General features: G+C 41.6%; 3 protein-coding genes and 1 long non-coding RNA gene across 4 annotated transcripts; 2 read left to right on the top strand and 2 right to left on the bottom strand.

Annotated features, from left to right (window-relative positions):
* The first annotated feature begins 1,075 nt into the window (after window positions 1-1,075).
* On the top strand, window positions 1,076-11,786 carry herc4 (HECT and RLD domain containing E3 ubiquitin protein ligase 4). The gene is made up of 24 exons (XM_008430067.3): window positions 1,076-1,269; window positions 2,694-2,954; window positions 3,030-3,189; window positions 3,851-3,927; window positions 4,004-4,225; window positions 4,292-4,383; window positions 4,600-4,730; window positions 4,811-4,965; window positions 5,098-5,174; window positions 6,196-6,320; window positions 6,437-6,496; window positions 6,573-6,684; window positions 7,281-7,470; window positions 7,770-7,942; window positions 8,015-8,134; window positions 8,285-8,383; window positions 8,467-8,634; window positions 9,135-9,278; window positions 9,551-9,717; window positions 9,796-9,862; window positions 9,946-10,028; window positions 10,115-10,298; window positions 10,820-10,922; window positions 11,011-11,786. The coding sequence occupies exons 2-24, from the start codon at window positions 2,729-2,731 to the stop codon at window positions 11,217-11,219; spliced, it is 3,144 nt and encodes a 1,047-aa protein (XP_008428289.1). The 5' UTR covers window positions 1,076-1,269; window positions 2,694-2,728; the 3' UTR covers window positions 11,220-11,786.
* A 962-nt stretch (window positions 11,787-12,748) lies between these two features.
* On the bottom strand, window positions 12,749-14,522 carry cox5b2 (cytochrome c oxidase subunit 5B2). The gene is made up of 4 exons (XM_008430066.2): window positions 14,326-14,522; window positions 13,831-13,901; window positions 13,047-13,146; window positions 12,749-12,967 (listed from the first exon to the last, which is right to left on the bottom strand). The coding sequence occupies exons 1-4, from the start codon at window positions 14,426-14,428 to the stop codon at window positions 12,855-12,857; spliced, it is 387 nt and encodes a 128-aa protein (XP_008428288.1). The 5' UTR covers window positions 14,429-14,522; the 3' UTR covers window positions 12,749-12,854.
* Window positions 14,523-15,415: 893 nt separating this feature from the next.
* Window positions 15,416-16,850, top strand: LOC145555038 (uncharacterized). Its single transcript, XR_014091091.1, has 2 exons — window positions 15,416-16,598; window positions 16,638-16,850. It is a non-coding gene; the product is annotated as an uncharacterized LOC145555038 (long non-coding RNA).
* A 628-nt stretch (window positions 16,851-17,478) lies between these two features.
* Window positions 17,479-25,383, bottom strand: ttl (tubulin tyrosine ligase). The gene is made up of 7 exons (XM_008430064.3): window positions 24,638-25,383; window positions 23,066-23,144; window positions 22,725-22,957; window positions 22,314-22,449; window positions 21,967-22,236; window positions 20,656-20,799; window positions 17,479-20,575 (listed from the first exon to the last, which is right to left on the bottom strand). The coding sequence occupies exons 1-7, from the start codon at window positions 24,804-24,806 to the stop codon at window positions 20,383-20,385; spliced, it is 1,224 nt and encodes a 407-aa protein (XP_008428286.2). The 5' UTR covers window positions 24,807-25,383; the 3' UTR covers window positions 17,479-20,382.
* Window positions 25,384-25,824: the final 441 nt, after the last annotated feature.

Genomic DNA, 25,824 nt, shown 5'->3' with positions numbered 1-25,824 from the left:
AGTCAACGGCTCAACACAAGCGACTTGTTGTGATTCAACAGTTCAACCTGTACTTTTACTTTTACTACAATATTTGTTCATCTTTATCTGTACTTGTTCTTAAGGAGAGGATGTGAGTACTTCTAATACCTCTGTGGAAATGTTCAAACCAGTGTGAACAGTTTGTTCTGGTTTTATTCCTGATTTCATTACCGCCAGAGGGCGCCAGATGATGCACAGCCCTGAAACAAGGCGAGCTGACTCATTTGGTTTGAAAAACAGAAACAAGTTCCAACAGATCATTTCCAGATTCTTCCATAAGATGCTCTGTACCATAACGTGATATCATCAGCTGAAAAAAACAACAACATATTTTATCTGTTTAAATAAATCCAAAAAACCTAGTTTTGGAATATGTTATAACTCATTTTAACACATTTATGCATTTTTAATATATTACTTTTATTTTGTACTACATATCATGACTATAGTTTTCAAATATTCAAATTAAGTACATGTTGTTTTGTGAAAACTGAACTTTGCTTTATTGTGTGAGCCCGATTGCGCACTAAAATTCAACAATATCGCTTTTGGTTTCAGATTGTTGCTTTTATTTGATTTTATTATTGTCAGTATCTAACTTTAACAACTCAGAAATATTTTTGCGACCTAGACGACATAAAGTGAACCAGCCTGTTAGTGGAAACAATTAAAGAAATATATGAGCGAGTTTTATTGATTTTACTGTAATGTATAAGAACATTTACAACGGGATCACGCATGCGCACGATGTCCATCTAGAACATTTCTGATGCTTCGCGACATTTCTTTACTACTGGGGGTAAAGTTTACGGAAATATAGTACGTTTTCCGGTTTAATTGTCAAGCTTTCAAAATTAAATCTCGTCATATGTTTACAAAATTATTATTTTGGCACTTAGTAATCACTTGTTGACACATATTTATATATTAATAGTAATTATTTAAATGAAAGTGCTTTTTAACACCGATTTGAACTGTTGGTGTTGCTAACATTACTAAACGACTTTTATTTTTTAAAGTTTAACCGGAAATATAGGTTGTATTTCCGAATGTTTGACACACTACATTAATAGCGCCGTACAGCGGTTGTTGACAGATCTTTTGGAGTTGAGTGGAAGATTTAGTTTCATCCAGCTGATTGTTAGCTTTCCAGGGTAATCTCTGAAACATGTCCGGTGTATAATCTCTGAAAGCAGCCGCAGAGTGAAGCGCGGGGAGGCGGGGAGGCTGTTTGTGGAGCCGCTTTTGGTGAGATTCACTGCTTGGCTTTAGCGGTTCACTGAAACATGTTCTCAGAGTTGTTTAAGAGGAGATTTTAGCGAAGCAAAAACACAATAAATTTACATTTTGGGTGTTTATATTAATGTTGGCTTCGGGTTCCTGAATGAACTCCGTGCTAAATTATAACACTTTAGCTTGCTAACTGCCTCTCTTATGGTGGAATATAACCTGTTAAAGTATCGATGGCACCACGTGTTGGACGCATTGACTGAATGTATATGTTATATGTTATCTTTAAAATAAACCGACCTGTCAACTGATTCATAAGCATCAAATTGGGCAGGTTGCATCATTCATTGCTCACCTGGCTAGCTTGTAATCTCCATGCTATCTATGGTAACAGGAAACATCATCCTGGATTATTAGAATGTTGTCAATCTTGGCTATTAATGTAAAGTGTGTTAATTATGATATTTATATGTACATTATGTCAGAAAGGTACTCGGATTAAGAAGAGCAAAGATTCAGGAGGAAAGTTAATTATTAGCTTGGCTAATTGGTTTAAAGCCTGTCTGCAGGTGCATGTCTAAAGGTGAGAATATCACCAAACAGTTCATTTATTGACTAATTAATACCGTTCATTAGGAATGTTAGGCTTTACTCAACCATTAAAACAGCTGCTTTCACAGATAGTATACAGTCATTGTCACCCCCCAGTTGCCTTCTCACATGTTGTATCCACACATATTTAAAGGAAAGTTTAGTGGAAGAAAAATGTGCACAAGCAGCATTGAGTTTGGAGATGCACAAGGCGTGTCAGAGCCTCAAGAATAACCATACACCGATTTTTACAGAACCAGTAGAGTGTTCAGATGAAAATAAATGTATAATTTCATTCAGAAATCAAGAGCATTAAGGCAGAGAATCCAAACTGCTTGACGTCCAGGTTAAAGTTTCCACCACACCATGTCCTCTGCTGGTGTTATCCACTGGGTTTTATCAAGTTCGACTACGATAGTTCATGCAAAAGGAGCCGCAACCAAGTACTGGGTGCATCTACTCATATTATATATTGTAAAAGAAAGATGGCAGTATTCTTTATGTTAGGTTTTGTGATTAAAAGCTGGATTTGAAGTCTCACTCCTAAAAGAACTCCTGCTACTTTTTAATGGAAAACATATATTTTGCACAGTTTTGGCTTAATTACTACTCTGAAGATGTTCTTTCAGCAAATGGTCTTTTGTTGACTTTGTTTACTCCAGTTAATGATTAATTACAAAATTACATGATGATTATTCCAATAATCGGTTCATCATGATTAATTGTTTCAGCTCTACTTCCATTACATACAAATCATAATAAGTAGCCAGTGATTATTGCTTTTCTTCGTGGTTACAGTGATCCTCCATGTCTGTGCTTTATGAATCTATAATGATGATATTTTTGCGCAGGCTGAAGTGTATCCTGCAGCGCGGTGAGAGCCACCATGCTGTGTTGGGGGAACGCCTCCTACGGACAGCTCGGCCTGGGCGGGATCGACGACGAGATCGTAGTTGAGCCGCGGAGGTGTGAGTTTTTTCACGGGAAGCGAGTGAGCGACGTTGGCTGCGGCCGCAGACACACGGCCTTCCTGCTGGACGATGGGACCGTCTACACCTGCGGCTGCAACGACCTGGGCCAGCTGGGGCACGACAAGTCCAGGAAGAAACCAGGTTGGTGACGTTCATGGTTTCTGTCTGGTTCCGTGGGCCTCTGCTCATAAAAACCTGAACCGTGTCATCTATCAGAGCAGGTCGTGGCCTTGGACGCACAGATTATCATGGCGTTGTCCTGCGGAGAGTCGCACACGCTGGCCTTAAACGACAAAGGCCAGGTTTTCTCCTGGGGACTCGGCTCAGACGGACAGCTGGGTCTAAATAACTTTGAAGAATGTATTCGAGTCCCGAGGTAAAGCCAGTGACTCACTATTAAAATTTGTTTTTTGCAACAGCTCCAGTAGGAATTTGTTGGGATTTTATGCGACAAACCAATACAAGCTGCCAAATCATAAGGAAACTACTGCATAGTTTTCTAAAGTATTAATATTTTTAAAATATTCATTTATTTTTTAATTGGAAAAATGAAGTTGTATTTGTATTTATCCATTACACCGACACACCTAAATAAAAAAGTGAGTACATTGAGCCTCATGTGTGTCAGTATAAACGCAGCTGCTCTGGATTCCTCAAACATCTTCATGAAGCGCAGAAGTTAAGTAAAGTTGGGTTCTAACGAGGAACGTGTTCATTTTGATTAATTAATTATACAGCCAGCATAAATACAATACAGACATGTTAACCAGCGAAGACAACAATAAATAAAAAGCACTTTTTTATCCAACTTTAAAAGAATAAAAAGCTGTATAACATTAGATTTTTTTTAGTTAACAGTTATACTCTACCACTTTGTGTTGCTCTGTCATCAATGCCCGATAAAAAACATAAAAATTTGTGGGGGAAAAAGGTCGGAAGGGAACAAAGCAATATTTGCTTCTGCTTTTGTTATATAAAGCCTGATAAAATGTGTTGTTTTCATCCTGCTGATGTTCTTGTTTTATATGTTTTATCAGGAACATCAAGAGTTTATCAGATGTACAGGTAGCCCAGGTGGCTTGTGGGTTCTGGCACTCCCTCGCTCTCTCCAGAGGTCAGGATGTTTTGTTTGGTTTATTTCTTCTTCCCCTCGTCTCGGTTCCGGTCCATCACGGCGTGTTTGTTTCCAGGCGGCCAGATCTTCTCCTGGGGTCAGAACCGATACGGCCAGCTGGGGCTGGGCCTGACGGGTCAGAGCATCTCCACGCCTCAGGCCGTCCAGTCGCTGCAGGCCATTCCCTTCGCTCAGCTGGCAGCAGGTGGCGCTCACAGCTTCGCCCTCACTCTCTCTGGAGCCGTGTTCGGCTGGGGCCGCAACAAGTTCGGCCAGCTGGGGGTCAACGACACCAACGGTGGGCTCTTTACGAAGCCTTACGCTGCCTGGGAGTGTCTGAGTCTAATTCTCTGGTCTTCAACAGATCGCTGCTTCCCAACTCTCCTCAAGTCCCTGAGATCCCAGAGAGTGATCTACGTCTCCTGTGGAGAGGATCACACAGCCGTGCTCACAAAGGTCGGCTAGATCCGTTCTGCTGTTCTGAATTGCATAAAGATGTGTTGAACCCTGCCAGGCATGTTGTAAGAATATAGATTATTTCTGACTACAAATGATGGATGATGGTACTTAGTTAAAAGATTTGGGTCAAATAAAACAAATTTGATGAGATGTTCTGCTGTATTTGCATGTTTCTAATCATTTTCAGCCTCATGTTTCTGTGTGTTTCCACAGGAAGGGGGTGTGTTTACGTTTGGAGCAGGAGGATACGGACAGCTCGGCCATAACTCCACCAACCATGAAATCAACCCCAGGAAGGTGTTTGAGCTCATGGGAAACGCAGTCACTCAGATTTCATGTGGAAGGTAAACGATGAAATGATGAAACAGGAGATGAAACGCAGATGCTGCGTCTGTTTAGACATTCATAACATTCTGAACGTCAGGCAGCACACGCTGGCTTTCACGCCCGCTTGTGGGAAGATCTACTCGTTTGGACTGGGAGGGAACGGCCAGCTGGGCACACGCGCCACCTGCAACAGGAAGAGCCCCTCCCCCGTTAAAGGACCCTGGGCCACTTCCTGTCCCTCAGAGGAGAACGGTGAGACTTCCTGACTAAAGCTGGAGAAAATCTAAAGATCCAGTTTTAAATTGTTGCTAACTAAAGCACATGAGATGAAAATCCAACATTACATGAATAATATGTCTATTATTGTGCTGCTTTAATGTCCAGACTTGGAGCAGAGCTGCTTGGTCAAAAGGATTTACACTGGAGGAGATCAGAGCTTTGCTCATTATTGCAGCACTATTGTAAGTAAACTGTCCTCTTTAATTTAATTATTTTAGTTTGCCTTTAAAAAACGATTTGTTTTTGTCCCCTATTGCTCTCCCTACATTAATAATTCGAATCTCTAGATTTTGGAAGGAAAATGAAATCTTTTCCCTCCTTTATATTTACAAAAGTACATATAAACAGAAGCTCTAAAGTTAAACCTGAGTTATTAAAGTTTCTGAATCCAAAACGCCAGTGGCATTCAGGGTCTGTGTAACGAAATATGATGCATTCAAGTACAATTCGTCTCACTGAGAAGCCTCTAGCTGCACCTGACCACTTGCACTAAGTGGACCGTAACCATGAATCCACTGCCGTAGTCGTCAATATTTTACTAAAAACTAAAATCTTGAAAGTCAAATTAAACGTTGAGCATCTTGGAAAAGTTTTGACACCCTTTGTTACTACTCGTAGCTAAAGACGGTGATTCAAAGCAGTCAGCTGGCCGTCCATGGAGATTTCCTTCATATTGTAACTATGACTGAATTTTAATGTCTGTAGTTAAATTTGAATCTGTTCTTGTAATTGAACTGAGTTAATTCCCCAGTTCTAGGTATTAAATAGACCTTGTTGTAATTTAGTTTTGCTTTGTAAACTTTTCCACATTTTGTCGCCTTACAGCTAAAAACTTCAGTGTATTTGAAAAGTGTGAATGAACAAAAGAGATTTTTGTTCATTCAAAATCTCTACTTATTGTTGTGGTGGATGATGCTTTGGGCAGAAAGGATCTCCAGTAGCAGTCAGTCTTACAACAAATCTGAAGAAGCCTCTGACTGAAGACAGCCTCATGGCAGCTTAATATCTGATGCTCAGTACTTTAAACTGTACTGATGCTTAATATCTGAGCATCAGTACAGTTTAAAGTACATTTAAGAATCAGAAATGCACAAAAAGCCAAAAATGTTTTGCTCTACAAACTGAAATACATCAAGTTTGTTTTTCAAACCTGATGGATTATATCAACATAAGCTGATATGGCTCTTCCTGTCTTTATTGTAGGAACCTCAGGACATGGACATTTTGACGGTACAAGATCCTCAAAGAAGGGTTTGCACCCTGAATGAGGCGATCATACAGAAATGGCTGAACAACTCACCAGGACGACTCCCAGTCGACGTGTCCAAGTAAATCAGTCTCTCAGATTTCTCCTGCCCTGATATTCCTACGAATGAATCTTCTCAGCTCAGTTTGGGGGTTTTTGTTGCACCATGTTAGTAATGACTCTGTCTGCTTCCTGCAGTGAGATCGACCTGGTGTTCTCCTCTGCCTGCTGCCTGAATGGCTCCTTTCTGTCCACCAGGTAATCAGCAGAACCAAACCTTCTCCACCTCTTAGTCTCGTCGCTCGTTTTAAAGCTGGTTTTTCCTTCTGCTCAGTCACCCGGATCACTTCAGTACCAGCAGTAAATATTCTGGGGTGGATATGAACACGGCTCGGCTGCTTCTCCACAGGCTGATCCAGCAGGACCACCCGAAGATTTCTCAGCAGGTCAGTCAAGACCAGAACCGAACTTCAGGCAGACGCATCGACGTCACAGAGCAGATAGGAAAATAAACACCATACAAGCTAAGCAACGTGATATAAATATGAAATACAGATGTGTGTATAAATATGTGTACAGGACAAACGCACACACACTCATGTATACATGCATCCACAGAAATGTATATGAATATATTGAATGCGTTTGTTAGTCTATTAAGTTTGTTTGATATTTTTTTGTCCACAGCATAAATTTACCTAAATGATGGATATTTTTTTCAAATCCCTTAATATTGATTTTTAGAAATATATTAACCGATATGGTACAAAACTATAACCCACAAAAAAATCCCAAACAGCAGAAACACAAACGCAAAACTAACCTGAGGTAAATAAATAAGATTAGCAACAAGTAGAAATAAGATGCAGCCATTGAATAATGCCAGATAACTTTGATGATAAAATATATATATTAATAAATGGTGGATTTTTCTGAGCATCATTTCCAGTCTAAATGTGTCGTCGTGCTGCTTTGTGACCTGAACTCGTCCCTGATGGATCCGGTCCACCCTCGGTAACTGTAACCGGCCCGTTGTTCTCAGGTTGCTGCCAGTCTGGAGAAGGAGCTGATTCCCAAACTGAGCAGCTCTCCTCCAGACATCGAGGCCCTGAGGCTCTACCTGTCGCTGCCTGAAAGCCCTCTGTTCAGCGACCGCAGCAACTACATCACCATCACCATCCCCTTTGCCAAATGCGTCGTCGGCCTGAAGGAGGCGCCGCTGAAGGTTTTAGGTTGGTTCCCTTCATACTCACTGAACATCATTCCTCACCTGGTCAGATTGAAAGAAGGAGGAAAAACCCAACAGGAAGTCATAATGTGTAGCTAAAAAGTCATAAGTATGAGAATAAGTCATGATTACCAGTTTAGAAGTGAAATTTTTGTTTTAAAGCCATAATTCTGAGGTTTTTAGTCAAATGTTTGAGGTTTTCAAGTCATAACTTTGACTTTTTTTATATATAATTTAGAGTTAATTTTATAATTTTGAGTTTTTAGTCATAATTTGGTGTCTTTGTTCTTTTAATGGCTTCAGGGAACTGGTGGTCCACATTCGAGCTGCTGTTCTTCCAGCGGCTGGTCGATCTCTACAAAGACGTCATTGTGTTTCTGCTCCAGATGCACAAAATGGGCATTCCTCCGGCCGAGCAGCGGATCTTCACCTGCTTCGTGGACACTTCGCTCCGGTTCCTGGAGATTCTGCACAAGGTGAGAGAAGGTTTGGTGACTGGTTCTCCCGCTGCCGGGTTTGCTCTGCTTTCACTCTGCTGCTCTCTAAAGGTGAACGAGAAATCAGGAAGCATCATCCAGTACGACAAGTTCTACATCCACGAGCTGGACGCCCTGATCGACATCAGGAACGACTACGTCACCTGGATTCAGAGGCAGATGTACCCCATGGTGAGTCAGAGGAAAAGTATTTACACCCTGGAGGTTTTCACACCTTGTGATTAAATCTCTGATTTGTTTTTTTTCCTCCTTCTTTTCTAAAAAAGACGTATCTTCTTCCTGTAAAACGCCTTCAGTGTTGATGTGTGTTTGTGTCCTCAGGGCCGCGACGGTGTGGTGACTCTCTGCAAGTATCCCTTCGTCTTCGACGCTCAGGCCAAGACGGCGCTGCTTCAGACAGACGCCGTCATTCAGATGCAGGTATCTACTGCAGTTCTGCTGGGCTTCTGCACTGTACTGACCCAACTGGGCCAGTTTTACCTGAACCTGTGTGTGAACACCAGATGGCGGTGGATCAGGCGCAGCTGCAGAACTTCAGCTCCATGTTCCTGCCCGCTGTGGAGTCGGTCAACCCCTGCCTCATCCTGATCGTTCGCAGGGAGAACATCGTGGGCGACACCATGGAGGTCCTCAGGAAGTCCAAGAACGTCGACTACAAGAAGCCACTGAAGGTAAACACCGCTCACATCAACGTTTATAGAAGAAACCCAGCAAAGGTTAGATGGTTTAATAGCAAAGTTTGTATGAATTTGATATTAATGCAGCTTTTTACTCCTCATGTCTTAAGAATCTGCACTGATTGGGTCAAAATATGAAAAATAGGAAAGTACGTAAAAAAATCTGAATAAAAAAATAGTAATTCCTATATATAATCTAACAAAGTCCACCTGGTAGAAAGAACTTTTTAACTTTATTAATTAATCCACTGTAAATTTACAGATAATTTGATTTATTATCATTATTATTGTCGGTATTATTATTTACACACTGATGATTTTGTTCAGTTTACCATCACTCTCTCTCACACACGCACACACACACATTAATATTCATTCATTAACCCACGGTACTGTTGTTTTTTTCACTACTTGTACTGTGATGTAAAATAAAAAAAAGTCTCAATATTTTGTAAAATTACAGGGTATTTCCTGTCTTGTGGCCTCCGTTGCAGGTGATCTTTGTGGGAGAAGATGCAGTGGACGCTGGAGGAGTCAGGAAAGAGTTCTTCCTCCTGATCATGAAGGAGCTGCTGGATCCCAAATATGGGATGTTTCGCTACTATGAGGAATCCAGACTCATCTGGTTTTCACACAAGGTGTGAGCGCTCAGCGATTATGATGATAAACTTCAACACAGAAAGTTTACAAAGTAGCCAAGTAAATTAGCCCTTTAGAATTTATCCGTAAAAATTCATTTAGGGGAAGCTCAGTGTGCTAAACGCCTTTTAAAGCCCTAAGTAAAAAATTAGCATCGCTATTAGCATCTGTGTGTACCATTGAGAGCAAGGATCCATCATCATTGACCTTGACTTTGTGGAGTCTGAAGAGCATCTCTGTTAAATCTTTTCCCGTCTGCTCACCGCTGCAGACGTTCGAGGACTTTGACCTGTTTAACCTGATCGGGGTCATCTGTGGTCTGGCCATCTACAACTTCACCATCGTAGAGCTCAACTTCCCTCTGGCGCTCTACAAAAAGCTCCTGAAGAGGAAACCAACACTAGAAGACCTGAAGGAGCTCATGCCAGACGTGGGAAGGTTTGTGTTTATCTACCGTTCCTCAAAATATTTAAATTCTGCCTGTTTTGACCGTTTTGGGATACGATCTTAAACCAGGAGCCTGCAGGAACTACTGGACTACGCTGAAGACGATATTGAAGACACTTTCTGTTTGAATTTCACTGTAAGTTAACGTTTGTTGAAAACGGGTAAATAATTCTGTCTTTGAAAGCAAACATCTTAAAACGCCGCCTGCTTGTTTCCCAGATCACAGAGGATAACTACGGAGCCACTGAGGTCCTGGAGTTGGTACCAAACGGTGAAAACATTAATGTCAATAAGTCAAACCGGTAAAAATGTCTTGGCTGTCTTATTATTCATTAGCTGATGTGGGAGTCCTCAGGGTTTCATCTTACCATGACGATGTTTGTTGTAGGCAGGAGTTTGTGGACGCCTACGTGGATTACGTCTTTAACAAGTCAGTGGCTCCGCTGTTCGAGGGATTCTACTCAGGTTTCCACAAAGTGTGCGGTGGGAGGGTTTTAGATCTGTTCCAGCCGAGCGAACTGCAAGCTATGATCATTGGCAACACCAACTATGACTGGACAGAGCTGGAGAAGGTCTGTCCTTTCACAACCTCCTACTGTTCTTTGTAAAAGTATTCATACCTTTTCACATTCTGTCACACTGCCATATTCAGGGTTTATTTATGGGGATTTCATTGCGATGGACTAAAAGAACCTTTTAGTGGAGCCACATTTGGGAAAAATCATGAAGAAAACCTCTTCAGGGTTACAAAACACTAGAAATGGTAAAAGGGCCTAGTCAAAGGTTGTGGTAAGTCTGAGCTTTAGCTGTGTTGCAAAGAGGTATGGGCACAGATTTCAGTGTTTAACTCTTCTTTAGTGTTGGAAACAGACCTAAAACAATTCTTCACTTCAGTTATGACAGAAATGCTTCACATCTGTCTGGAGATTCAACACAAATGTTGGTCAGTCAGGAAATCCCAGTACAGTCCTTTGCTGTGTTTGGTTTTTGTAATGTGACAAAATGTGGAAAAGTTCAACATGTTTTCAAAGTGCAGTGTGCAACATCACTGTGGAAAGTCCTAGCATGAATAATTCTGGCTTTGGTTCTGCAGAGCACTGAGTATAAAGGAGAGTACTGGGCCGAACATCCGACCATAAAGCTCTTCTGGGAGGTCTTCCACGAACTTCCGCTGGAGAAGAAGAAACAGTTTCTATGTAAGTTTGATGAACCGTCTGAGCTTTAAACCCGATTAAGACGGTTCCCCCTCAGCCAGCTGAATTCACGCTGTCCCCGTTTCTCCAGTGTTCCTCACAGGAAGCGACCGCATCCCCATCCTGGGCATGAAAAGCCTGAAGCTGGTGATCCAGCCCACCGGCGGAGGGGAGCACTACCTGCCTGTAGCCCACACCTGCTTCAACCTGTTGGACCTTCCCAAGTACTCGAGTATAGAAACGCTGAGACAGAAGCTTTTACATGCGATAGATCACAATCAAGGCTTCAACCTGGCCTGATGCAGGAAGAGGACTGGAGCTGCGACTGTTGATGGCGAACACATTCCCACATCGCTCACTGGCTAGAGAGAGGAGTCCCATTTTCCAAACTTAGTTCTTGCCATCACAGTATTTCAAAATTAGGATTAATATCAGCTGTGATATATGGCTATGTAGATTCATGTTTGGATGATGCAAGTATGATGAGGCAGACTACTGCTGTGTACCATAAAATGCTCTGAAACGCAACTCCTGTAACATGCAGTGAAACGGCAGCAAAAAAGCTTAAAACATACGATCCGGTGTTTCAAACTGGCATCAAAACAGGAAGTGATCTCACCCAAGTCCAAAAATAAACAAAGGTGTGCTCTATTCCCAGACGTGACACCGTGTTCGGGGTCAGTGGCTGTACTTTGCAGGACTTGTGTTCAGCAAATGTTTGAATCTGCACAAGCTGAGACGCGTTTGAACGTGGACTTCATTTTATTGGCTGTATGCCTTAAACAATCCACAGATTACAAATAAAGTACAGCCACTAAGAAATAAAAATCCCTCTTGGAGATGTTAGTGGTTGAAGGTGGTGGTTAACAGGAGTTCTGTCATTTCTTTGCTTTGATGCAATAAAATTGTAATTTAAGTATTTTTTAATTTTTGCAAAGGACAAAAATTAAGTATTTTCACAAACCAAATTTTTCTGGACTTTAAATAGTTTTGATCATTTTGCGCTATGTATTGTTTTGTTCTATGAATATAACAATGCAAAATCAGTTTAATTTACAAAATCAAGTTAGGATTACTTGCAGAAATGGGCATTTCTAGGAATGCATTGATGTGAATATTTGAGTTGATCCACTAATTTGCTTCTATGGTACAGTCAATCAACCCTCGATTCTGTACTGCATCACCATTACGTGACCAAAACAAATATTTCGGTTGGACCAGTACTGATATTTTTTTAAAAAGAACGTCGATGGATATCTAAATTGATACCGATAAATCGTGTATCACCAGTCATTTAGCTAACATTGTTTCCAAAAGTGTATCCAAGGCAAGAAATGCAACACAAATCTATTTTTTCTTTTTTGCCCATATGTGGCTTTTTCACCAGTTATGATCTTTTAGCTTAAAAAATTAATTTATTCCTCTCGTAATAATTCTGACCCGTTTCATAGCATCTGAATGGGTCATGTAGCATTAATCCAACGTTTACGTCATTGACGTGATACGTCATTAACGCCTGATGCCGTCAATCCAAACGTAAACAATGGCTGAAAATTACAATCATGAAATTTCTCCGAATAAGCTTTTCTTCCGATGTTGCTGTCCGTACAATCAGTTGTAATTTTAATACTATTTTCTTTAATCTCATTACTATCGGCTCAATTACAAATCGACTGCGGCATCCATTACTTCCGTGCTGTGACGTCAGCGCTCTTCTGCGCATGCGCATCAGTATGAAAGCCACCCACGCTTTGTTGGATGCGATTCTATTTCTTTGATCTGATTCAGTTTTTTTCGTGTTTTTTCTCCTCAGACAGACACGAACTCGATTCTTTTTCTCACACGTTTTAATTTTAATGACAAACTGTACATGTTAAGTGACATTCCACTGAAGGACAACATGGCTGTCCAGTGTTGACGTGGCACGCAGCAGTCCTAATGGGGCAGTTCGTGATGGACCAGCTTGTAGTGAGACCCACATTCAGGACACCGTTGGGGTTCTCCCTCATGGAGCCAGAACCACACGATAGCAGTGTTGTCTTCCTCGCCTGCAACAAGAAAACCAGAAAAATCACTCGAATTTAGCACAGTAATGCAACTTGGAGTAACTTTATAGAAGTTTCTTACAGAGGCAGCCGACCAGCCTCTTGTTTCCGATACTGGGAACGATGTGAGGGTCTGTCTTGGTGCCGGTGTACTGTTTGGGCTTCAGGATGCTGTAGGGATCCTGTGAAAATCAGAAAATAAGATAAAGCAAAATACACCACTGTTTACCAAAACAGCTGAGTGGGAGCCTCAGAAAGTTGGAGGGAGGGAAGATGAGAAAAAAATAAGAAAATGTAACTCCATAACTTTTTAAATATTAAATTTATATGTTATTCAACAATTATTCAATAAAATACAAGTTAAAAAGTATTTAAATGTTATTTCTGATGCTATTTTTCTGATTGGCTGCCAATCAAATTCATCAAGCTGCTTTACTCCATAGAAAACAAAAAAATGAAAACGTTCTGATGAGAAAAAAAACTAAAAGGAACTGACTCTGCTGCAAAAAAAAAAAGATAGCTATGGGATTAAAATACAATTTCATGTGCTCAATATAAATTACATATTTTTTTAGAAACGAGAATTGTGATGAAAAATTTTATTATCTGGTAATAGTCATAATATGTGATAAAACTTTCCTCTGCAGAACTCATGAGTACCTAAAATCAGGAGGTATGAGACAGCATAAATGCTGAGAAAATAATTAATAGTAATAATAAATTATTAAAGTAATAATTAATGAATAATAACATTCTAAACGTTGTTGTTGTAGAAAAGGACCCCAGTCCAGAGATTAGTGCTTTTTGGTGAGCCATGGCAACATTTTGGGAACTCCTGTACCAGAGAACATGGATCAGAAACTCACTTTTCCTTGTTTGAGGGCCTGCAGGGTGCGTCGCTCCAGTCCAGTCGCCTGCTCCTCATCAGTTGGGATTCCTGGAGGAAAAAAACGGTGCGTCAATAAGCTGAAATAGAGCATGTTGTTGAATTGTTTGGTGGCAATAAAAGCGAACTTCGTCACTGGACACCTTCCCTCCAATCAGCAGGGAAGCTGGCTGCGATCCAGGGAAAGCTGCCAAGGAGGAGGGTCTATCAAAGGCCGCAACACAAAGTCCAAATGACCTTCATTACTGTCCCAACTGTTGCCACGTTCATTTAAACACATGAAATACAACATAATGACAATTATGTGGTTTACGGTCTTCCACAGAGCAGAGAAAATGCGCAGTTTATTGTTTTTAAAACTGAAAATGACGCAGTTTCCAACATGGAACAATCACCTAGATTGAGTCCGAGTCACAGCTAAGTTTTCTCCGCAGAGGAACGGAGAGACTCCCCGGCTATAAATACATGTTCTTACCCCCAGCCGAGGCCATGGCTCGCTGCAGCGGCCTCGCCGCGGTGCCCCCCCTCAGCTGGAGGACTCTCAGCGGGCAGGTGCGGAGAAGAAGGCGGGCCGCCATGCTGGTTCTGGTGCTGGTTCGGTTCCACTCAGGTAAAGACAATGACCTGGCTGTAACACGGCTGCGAGCTGGACTAAAATGACCCCTATACGGCCGACCAATGGGAGCGAAAGTTATGGCTGCGGCAGCCAATGGGATTTTAGGGAGGGCGGTCCAATGATCAACCGAATTAAAAAGGTGCGAAAAATCAAATCTGACCACGAATAAATAAATATAGATAGAAAAAATTTGAATGACGTGGAAAAATGTCATTTTTCCACGTCATTCAAGTATTATTCACCATAAATTGAAATAATCCAAGCATTTATTCCTTGTAATCAGTATCGAATGCACATAAATGAACATATTTTTCCAAAAACCTAACATTTCTGTTTAAAATATCCCTTTTAAACATTGATCTTATGTCATATTCTAATTTTCTAAGACATTACATTTTGGGTTGTCATAATAATCAATATTACAAGAGACAAAAAATATTTTTCACAATAGTTAAATGATTTAAGGCACCACTTTAAAATGTCCACTCTTCTTTAGCCAAAATATGTTAATTTAACACAAATTTTAATATTTATCCAACCAAGTAAGAGTGGAATAATTGAACAATTCTAATTAGGTATTTTGTTTCTTTAGATATTCTTTTATTTTTTGCAGATTAAGAATGTTTTACTGTGTTTTCATTACCTTTGAGAGAAGAAAAAAATATGTACTTAATCCCAGTTAAACTTTTACCCGCATAAAAAGGACATAAATCCTGACGGAGAATCAGGAAAAGCAAAGCAGTGATAGCTGCTGTTTGTGTTGTTGTCCAGGTGGAGGCGCTGTGTTGTGAGCAAGCAGCAGTGATTTAGTGGTTGATTTGCAGTAAATGTGTTTCTTGGAGCCGCTCCGTTGATGAGGCAGCGTGTTGATCAGTCAGTCAGGAGCAACAGACGCAGTAAAAAGACTGAGTCTCGCTGTATTGCTCAGGCTGCGCTGCAGCGTCTATTCACAGGCGCGATCCCACTACTGAGCGGCACGGGGGCTTTGGCCTGCTCCGTTCCCGACCTGGGCCGGTGCACCCCTCCTTGGGCGACCTGGTGGTCCCGGGCTCCCCCAGGAGCACCATATCGATACCGAGCTTAGTGCGGACACCCGATCGGCATAGTCCACTGCAGCTCAGAGCTCCTGAGCTCAAGCGATCCGCCAGCCTCAGCCTCCCGGTAGCTTGGATTACAGGCGCGCGCCACCGCACCCGGCGATGCTCCTTACCGATTTTACCGGATTTAGCTTTGGTCCTGCTGATGACGTCACCACAGGAAATAATCTGCCTAATTTCATTTTATTAAACTGATATGAAATTCATCTTCATTCTGATTATTCAACATTTATATAACGATTTATCTGATGACACCTTCATTTGCTCCTTTGTTTCTTTAGTACCAACCAACGTGGTTCCAGTCTTAAAGTTGTTTTTTTGGAAACAACTTGATGGAGCCATTGTCCAGGGGATGAGTTATACATGCTGATGTACAGGAGAATAATTACTGTAATTTGCATTAGGACAAGAAGCTTTGGGAAATTGGATCACTGAGCAACAGCCCAGTTCTTCTCTGTTTGTTTCAATTCAACTGTTAATCATTTTCTTACCACATGCAGCTTTCTCAAAATATTTTATAACCTTGGTTTATTGGTTGTCTGTAAGTCATGATGATTATAATAAGACGAGATAAGACCATTTATTAGTCTTCCATAAGAGGAATGTGTCTGGTAATGTGGATTAGAATATTTCAGTGATGAATCAGTATTTTCACTTTCTGTTATGTGAAACAAAAATATTGAACTTTTTCACTTTGGTTCACCATCAGCTCTCGCTCTGCCCACAGAGCTGAGATCACTGAGTATTTTAACCACCAGGTTCTGTCAATGAACAATAAATCCGGTAAAATCGGTAAGGAGCATCGCCGGGTGCGGTGGCGCGCGCCTGTAATCCAAGCTACCGGGAGGCTGAGGCTGGCGGATCGCTTGAGCTCAGGAGCTCTGAGCTGCAGTGGACCATGCCGATCGGGTGTCCGCACTAAGCTCGGTATCGATATGGTGCTCCTGGGGGAGCCCGGGACCACCAGGTCGTCCAAGGAGGGGTGCACCGGCCCAGGTCGGGAACGGAGCAGGCCAAAGCCCCCGTGCCGCTCAGGTCGGGAACGGAGCAGGCCAAAGCCCCCGTGCCGCTCAGTAGTGGGATCGCGCCTGTGAATAGACGCTGCAGCGCAGCCTGAGTAATACAGCGAGACTCAGTCTTTTTACTGCGTCTGTTGCTCCTGACTGACTGATCAACACGCTGCCTCATCAACGGAGCGGCTCCAAGAAACACATTTACTGCAAATCAACCACTAAATCACTGCTGCTTGCTCACAACACAGCGCCTCCACCTGGACAACAACACAAACAGCAGCTATCACTGCTTTGCTTTTCCTGATTCTCCGTCTGGATTTATGTCCTTTATATGCGGGTAAAAGTTTAAAATACATGTCTTATCAAAGGATACTTGTAGAATAGAAGAATATCTAAAGAACCAAAATAACTACAACTATCAGAAATCGGGTCAAGTCAAGGCTCATTTCAAGTTAACTGGTTGTTTAGAGTACCATCTCCAAGCTTATTCGTGAAAAGTTAAGTGGAAGGAAAAACTGTATTAGGGAAAAGGTAGACAACCCCAAACCTCCTAAGAATTGTGAAGCAAAGTTCCTCCAAGACTTGCGATATGTAAGATATATGTGTGTTTTGTAATTTTCATTACTGAAGTAAATGAAATCCCTAATATGCTAATTGTTGGTTCTCCTTTTGAAGCAGAACTTGAGCTTTTCTCCCAAAGTCTCCAAATTAAAACTCATATTATTCCTTCACCTGGATTCCTCAGAATCTGTATCATGAAATCTATTTTTTTAAAACACATCTAATAAAAATATGAATGGTTCATTCAAACAAAAACTGTACAAATGTTTAGCATTTCTGCCTGATTATCTGAATTATCAATATGATCAGAAATTAATCACAGATAAAAGAGTAATCAAGAATTACAGACAAATGTTTGATTTTATTCTAACACTGTTCATCATGAAGACAGATGTTCATGCAAGCTTTAAAACTAAACGTTACATCAGGGGGGAAAGAAACAACCAGAATGTTTGCTTTTTCTTTCATTCTGCCAAACAGCTGGACAACATTTCATCTTTGGTAAAAATGAGAGAAATACTTTAAAAACAGTAGAATAAAAATATGCTGAAAAATGTAAAGAAACTGACATCATGATTTTTAAAAGTTTACTTCAATGCAAAGTAATGAAGGTGCTTTTCAATGTTTTCCTTTTCATTCCCGCTAAAGGCACCCTTCTCTCTCAGACACTTCCTGCTCCCATCATATTCCATTTCTGGGATTTTCCCAGCAGTTATGGATGTTAAAAACACAGCGAGTACAAAAAACAAATATCACCTGATTTTAGAGCCAAATACCCCAGAAATAATAATTAAAAAAAATAAAATAATAATCAAATCCTGCCTTTATTTTATTGGTTTTCAAAGTGAATGAGCAACATTTAATGTTTCTTTGAGCTGCAGAATCTTTTTCTTTCCTTTGTGTCTGAGCTAAGTGAATGTTTAGTTTACTGGGACTTTATTCCTCTAAACAATTGCTCTAAGATGCTTTTCCCACAGTGAGATAAATCTCCATAACAACCTTCATTTTTTCCCCACATTCGTCTGGGGCGGCCATTTTGTTCTAACTTCCTCATTTGCAGCGTCAACTACTTTCTCCTTCCTTTATGTCCTTCATTTTATCTTTTTTATATTTTTTTTAAATTTCAGACATCAAAATTAATTCAACTATGAGCTCAGTGGAAAACTAAAATGACAAAATGCCCTTTACAGAAACAGTTTCCCTTTGTATTGGAGGAAACAGGACATCTCTGATCGACACTAAACCAAAGAAAATGAGACAAAACATGCAAAAATTACTCATTTTGTAGCTGAAATTAAATTTAATGAAAAAAAAAAACACACAAATATCTGACTACTGATCACATTTAGCTAAATAAAATGCTGACCTCAGCTAACCCAATTTCAGAGGCTCATTAAATGTTTTAAATAATAACCGACATTCTCCACTACCTACTCTATTTCACGTCCAAATGCTTGAAAACAAAACCAACACGTTGCTTTCACGATGATGCGTCATCTAACTGCACCAGAAACATGAAAACACAAAAAAACCCAAAAAAAACAGTTTCTGTCTGGAGCTGAATGCTACATGCTTTTCTACAAACATGCTCTCTTTAAAAACTAAACAAAAATACCATAAAATATTTTTGTTTACAACACTTTAATACTAGATTCTTCTCCTTCATGATGTGTTCCTCTCCTTTTTTAATCCACTAAGAAGGCTGGAATACAAAAGGTCTTTTAGGGCTGCAGATGTGGATCTTGATACTGTTGAAATGGGCTCCGACCCAGGGCGCTAACTTACTAGGGATGGCAAGAATGCTCATTTGAAAACAATAACACAAAAAGGCAGTTATTCGTAATTTTCATGTCCAGACATCACCTCAGATAAACGGCCCTAAGTGAGCATGGCTGTAATATTGTAAACTCCCAGGATTTGTGAGGTCACAGCTGCACCTGAGTAGCTAAAATCTGCGAATACCGGAGAGCCCGTCTAAAACCACTGCTCGTTTTAATAGTTCAACCCCCAAATATATCTTGAAATACGTTCATTAGCACAGTGAAACTGTGTTAGCACTGGCTAACATCTACAGTGTTCCTTATCTGGAGGGACAGCCAATCAGGGCTAAGGAAAATAAATGGTGATCCTGGATTGGTTGCTTTCAAGTAGAATTGCATCTAGGTATTTCAACTTCCCAATCTGCAAGAATCTGGGTGAGCAACATGTTTCTTTATGAGGGCCAGTAGCTGTTGGTCTCAGAAATGGTACCTCAGGGAAATCTCAAAATTATTTCAATATAAAAACCATCATTGGTGAAACTCATGATAGAACCGCCACAGAAAGGAGCTTAAAAAAGAGAAAACATGATGTTTCTAGTCTGTTTTTCCTCCCAGCTGCTCCTCAACATAAATATGTAGTGTCTCATCTCTCATGTTGTTCATAAATGCTACACTTCAAGAAGATTTTAAACCATAATTATGAGTAGAACCGGTCTTTTGCATGATAAAAAGAGACAACTAGAACGACACATCACATAATCTGGTCGTTGTGTTGTGGACCTTGATCATGTGTAGCAACAGAGCAGGCGGCTTTTTGAACAAGTATGAGCCGATAAAGCCACGTTTAGCGTCTGTTTCAGGGAGAGTGGCTGGAAATGTAAGGCACGGTAAGACTCAACTTCCTTCACACCTCCATCCATCCATCCATCCATCCATCCATCCATCCATCCATCCATCTGCTCAGGGAACGATGGAGGAAAAAGGGTCAGAAACCCTCACAGTGTTCGGTGCACTGCAAAAAGAAAATCTCACCAACTAGACCATTTTGGTCTAATTTCTAGTGCAGATATTATTTGATATAAGACAAAACTAACTAGAAAGTAACTTTTCAGCAAGATATAGGAGCTTCCGGCATATTGATGGAAACGAATAGTTCCACTGGCAGATTATTTCACTTACAGCAAGACATTTTTCCTCTGTTATTAGTGAAATTATCTGCCAGTAGAACTTTTTTTATTAATATTAAGGGTTTACAGACTCAAAACAAGCTCCTAGATCTTGCTGAAAAGTTACTTCTCAGTGTTTGTCTTATTTCAAGTGTACCAAGATATTTGGACTAGAAACTAGACCAAAAGTCCTTGGTAAGATTTTGTGTTTTTGCAGGGTGAACATCTCCCACCGTCTTCTTCATCATTTAACCGACTGTAGAAGCCAAGTGTCTCCACATGTGCTTCTCCTGCTGGGTGAGGATTGGACGGAGGGCCCCTAGAGGCGGGTGAAAGGGCCCACGTGCAGAGGGCCCCTCAGCTTCGGAGAGGAGCAGGAGTTGGATGTGAAGAGAGAAGACGGGGAGGAGGAGTAAGGCGACGACGAAGCGGACGACGATTCGCTGCTGAGCGTGAAGACGCTGGAGATCGCCACGTCAATGATGCCTTGACATAATTCTGGGTAAAGTTTCCTGAATGAGGGAAGCGGAAAACCATTAAATTATGATCTGAAACATTAATAAAACTGTGATTTGTGAAGAGCGTTACTGACTGAGCGCAGGCTGGAGCGCCGTTGATCTCGATGAGCCACACTTTGAAGTTTTCGTCGACCATGAAGTCAAAGCCAAAGAGCTGGAAGCTCTGGTAGGACAGGTGCTTGGTGCTGATGGCCGCCTCGATGCACGACAGGCAGCTCCTGAAACGACACCAACGTCTTCTCAGCGTCCAATAATAACCACATTAAGACATGCTCTCCATTTCCTGTTGGACAGACAAACCCTTCCTCTCTGAGTTCGCTACTTACCTCAAGCTAGCAGGATGTGCAAAGCTTTAAACTTTAAAATACAAACTATTATATCCTATCAAGCATGTGCCTCCAACTAATAATTAGTTATTGTTCCGCTGTTTAATAAAGGACTTGATGTTGGCGCCTCTCTTTTTTCTACGTTCTCTTCAAACTAAATAGTCCTAACAACCAACCATCTGCAAACATTACATTTTTAATAATCTTCCAGTGAGATTCACTGAAGTAGTATTTTAAAGAGGCATGTGTTGGTTCACTGTAACATCCGTCAAAACAGTTCTGGTCCTGGGCAGAACCAGAACTTGCTGCAGGAACCAGGTCGTTGTTTTAGCCAGGGAGCACACTGGGATGAGATGGACGATGTCAGAGTTTCCCTCCTGAACAGAGAGATTCAGAGTGCATTCACACCAGCCCTGCTTAGTTCGCTTTAATCAGATTCCAGTTTGTTTGCCTACAACAGTTCGGTTCGTCTGGGGAGGCGTGAATGTGACATCCACCAAAAAAGCAAACTCTTGTTTGCCTGCAAACCTCGGTCTCAGTTCAGTTGAAGTGAACTCTGGTGAAATGGAGACAATAGGAGACTAAAGCACAGGGCACTTTGGGTAAATACAACCAGAACAAACACGCTGGTACAGCACTAGTGGGAGAAATGACTCGATATTTTACCAAAAACAAAAGAGAAATCCTACAACCACTAACATCTGACGCTACTCCATTTTTGTTTTCACTTTGTGAATCAGAAAGTGGCAGTCAGTGTCTTCTTCAGAGGTATTTGTGTTGTTTCCTTCACTGGTTCTTGGTGTAGCGCCACCACAGGCAGGGAGGGGAACCGGTTTTTCAAAAGGTTTAGATTGTTTGACACAGTACAGTCAGAAAGAGAACCACACCAGCTGAAAATGTAACAAATGTTGCAACTTTGGTACCAATCAGACCAAAACTACTCTCAGGTTTCCTAACACTCCGTCCTAAACTAACAACCTAAACTAACTCCCTTCCACTCTACGTCTGCTCCACAGTTTCCAGCAGACTGAACTGTTGTTGAAACAGGCATCAACTCACTTGATGACGTGTTTGATCTGAGGTAATATGGTCATCTCCAGGGTGACGTTGTGAGTGTTGAGCAGGTACAGCCTGAACTCGTCGAAGAACATCTCGTTGCCCTCCTCATAGCGGCCGTAGTTCTGGGAGTGCTCCTTCTGGATGCAGTGATTGGTCAGGTGGCTGGTCATGTCCTGCAGGTCTGCGCTGTTGTAGGGCTCCGACGAGGTCCGCAGCACGCCCTCCCGGTACAGGTAGATGTTATACTGATGGTCCACCAGAACCCAGCTCCTGTCAGTGACAGAGCAGGTGTGAGTCAGGCAGCTGAGGCAGATTCTCCAGAGGTGCAGCGTGGCTGAAACACCTGCCTGATGTCAAACTTCCGATGACCCGGCTCCAGCAGCAGGGGTTTCTCCAGGTACTTCTGGATAACATGAACCTGTCCCTGATTGTCAATATAGTCCAGCAGCTGATTGGCATCATGTGAGATCAGGATACCAGCACCTGGCGCAACAGGAAAGGTTAGCTTAGGTTTCTATCAGCAAATCATCAGATCAATACATGCAGGCAAAGCTCTATGTTCTATCAGCTCAATGGTGGCTATAGATGCTAAAGATCCACTAAAACTGTGTCATTGATGGATGGATGAATGAAAAGATGAAAGATTGAATGAAAAGACAAATAGATGGATGGATAAAAACACAAACATCTCTTTAAGCATCAACTCAAAAGCCATCCATGAAAATAAACCAGTAGCTGCGTCAGAAACCAGTCTGTACCTTTAGCTCCAGCAGAAGACTTGGCGATCCACACGGTTCCCTCTCCGCTCTCCTTCTTAGCGTGGTAGGAGGCCAGGAAGACTTCCCGCTCATCTGTCTTCGGGTTGCTCTTCAGGTGGCTGATGCCGTTGGTAGCCGGGGCAACGGGGGTGTTGAGGTTGGTGGGGTAGATGATGTAGGACTCCGGGAACCAGTTGCTGGAGTCTGACAGCTCTGGGCTGGTCTTTATTAGCCTAATGGCCCAGAAGGAGAGCGGTCAGCTGATTTTATTCCCTCTGACTGATCAGCTTTCAGACGAGACAACAGAAACAAATATGTCTGAGAGGAAGACGGAGACTCACTTGACCAGCGAAGCCTTCCTGCACAGCTTGTCTGCTCCTCTGTAGTAATTCACCAGCTGCACCAGTCCTGGTTCATGGCCTGAAACGTCAACATGAGGACATGTCAACATGTTCCAGTGGCACTCGAGTCATTCTGAAGTTGAAATCATAAACAGGAAGATGTTGACAGAAACCTCAAAATCCAATATGGCTGCCCTGTGTTTAAACTCAAGTGTTAGCTGCAGAAATGAAAAGCTTGTTTTCACTTCACACAAGCTGTTTCCAACAAACTGTCATGTGACTTATAGTCAAACTCTTGAAGTGTTAAAAATGCAAATTAGGCATCCATCCATCCATCCATCCATCCATCCATCCATCCATCCATCCATCCATCCATCCATTTTCTTACACCCTTGTCCCTCAGTGGGGTCGGGAGGGTTGCTGCTGCCTCTCCAGCTAACGTACCGGGCGAGAGGCGGGGTCACCTGGACAGGTCACCAGTCTGTCGCAGGGCAACACAGAGACACACAACCATGCACACACACACTCACACCTAGGGGCAATTTGGAGAGGCCAATTAACCTGACAGTCATGTTTTTGGACTGTGGGAGGAAACCGGAGAACCTGGAGAAAACCCACGCATGCACAGGGAGAACATGCAAACTCCATGCAGAAAGACCGGGGCTGGGAATCGAACCCAGAACCGTCTTGCTGCAAGGCAACAGCTCTACCAACTGCGCCACTTAATTTGTGCAGCCCACAAATTAGGCATGTTTTTTAAAATTATTTTTTAATCAGATATTGTTGTTACGTAATGCTGTAATGAACAGGAAGTGACCTGGACTAACCATTTCAGAACCTGGAGGTTTGGACTTGTACTGAAATTTTTCTGAGTTTTGTGCCTCTGGTAAGGCACAAAGGTTCTAGTTGGGCCATTAGCTACATCAGAACTTATTCAGCAAAATGTGTTTCTATCTCCCCATTAGCGCATTAACTCTTTTTCAGAAAAGCCAAAAGCTACTGCAAGCAAGCCACTGTTTGTTTCAGTACTAAAAGTGAAACTCGTAATATTTAGTTTATTACACACAGAAAGATAAATAAGCTCTTAAGCAATCCAATTCATGTTTTTTCACTCTTCCTCCAGTAATCTGGGAATTTTGATTTCCAAATTTCCAATCAAATATAAATTGAAAACTTCCTATGATGTTGCCGACATCCTCTCTGGTTCATATATGAGAGTCTGTGTGGGATTTCTCTTGAAGCTCCAGCAAGTCAGGCTGTTTTTCCTTCCACTCAACTTTCCATTGACTCAGCAACTGTCAAGTTAGTACTCTTCCAAATTACTGTACTGTACTTCCAAATTCAGCATTACACTTCTGAATTTTAAAGAATACATTTGTGAGAAACTGACACAAACTTTAATTACCACAATTAACATTAATAAATGCTTGATTATTCCGCGTGTAATGAATCTAACCGAGTTACACCATTTGAATTTGAGAACTTTTGGGTTAAACTGCAGAACAAAACGGGGTTTTGTCCCCAGCAGCCTGATCCTGAGTGGGTTGAGACCAAATATAGTAAATCACTCACCAAGGCGTCCAAATGGCAGCCGGTTCCGCTCACCGAGCATGAGGTTGAATCTGGGATTGTCTCTTTTCAGCCTCTTCCAGTGTCCGGTGGACAGCAGGATTTTAGACACTTCTGCATAAATAGTGCTGTTATCATCGCGGCTAACAAAGGTGTACATGGGAGAGCTCATCGTTCCACGCTGACCACAAACACGTCAAGTAGCCTACAAAGTCTGGGTTGGTGTGAGCCGGTTAGCCGTGGGTGGAGGCTGGATCTGCAGCAGACAGCCTGGTGGGGATTATCACCTCTGTCCGAGCCATGATGGTGCTGATGAGTCGGTCATATTAAGTCCACACTTTAAACTGGGCTCAAACTGGTTTCCAATTGGATATATCCAGCAGCTAGAGGCTAACACATGTTGGCATGAGATATGAAGGGTAGTTGCTGCATGTTGCTGAGCTGATACGGTTCCGTTCCTCTTCCCAGACAAGGGTGTGTCTGTCTGACTGGCTCAGCGCTGCTCCGGTTCCTGGGGCTGGTCCCGTCCGGATTCATTCACATCCTGTCTCCACTTTAGCTAAGCAGCTAACGGTCTCCTACCGCTTCAGATGCTAACAGTAAACTCTTCCTCTGCGCGTCGCCAAAAGCTGCAAAAGTAAATATGAACCTCTGGCTACTAACTTTATGCTTCTATTTCAACAATACACAACATCACCCCCTACAGCGTGTGCTTTATTCTTTGGAATCTCAGACATCCGCTATCAACAGTATATACACAGCAGTCTGACATTCTGGGTAATGTAGTTTCAGACATCAGGAACACCCAGCGTAGTTTACAGCAAAAGATTTTAATGTAGCATAAAATAAACTGTGGATGAATTTTAAAAATATTTATGAAGAAATAAAGCATTTTATAAATTCAGTCAAAAATAAAGGTGGCGGCGTATAGTCTTTTCAGAAAACGTACTACATTTCCCAGAATACAACGCACTTAAGCGATTGCTCTAAACTCTCGCACAGTGATGAGAAAACGGACTAACTCTTTATTTCTCTAAGTTGCCAGAGAGATTTATTTATTTATTTATTTATTTATTTATTTTTTTGGCAAAGCAAATTATTAGCCTGACAATATTTGTATGCCTGTCTATTTTCCTGAAATGTTATTCGATTATATAAAACTCATACCAGAAGTTAGGAGAACAAGTTAA

This window comes from Poecilia reticulata, chromosome 15 (assembly GCF_904066995.2).
Source record: "Poecilia reticulata chromosome 15, P_reticulata-male-v2, whole genome shotgun sequence".
NCBI lineage: Eukaryota > Metazoa > Chordata > Actinopteri > Cyprinodontiformes > Poeciliidae > Poecilia > Poecilia reticulata.
This window is presented reverse-complemented; position numbering and strand designations above follow the sequence as displayed.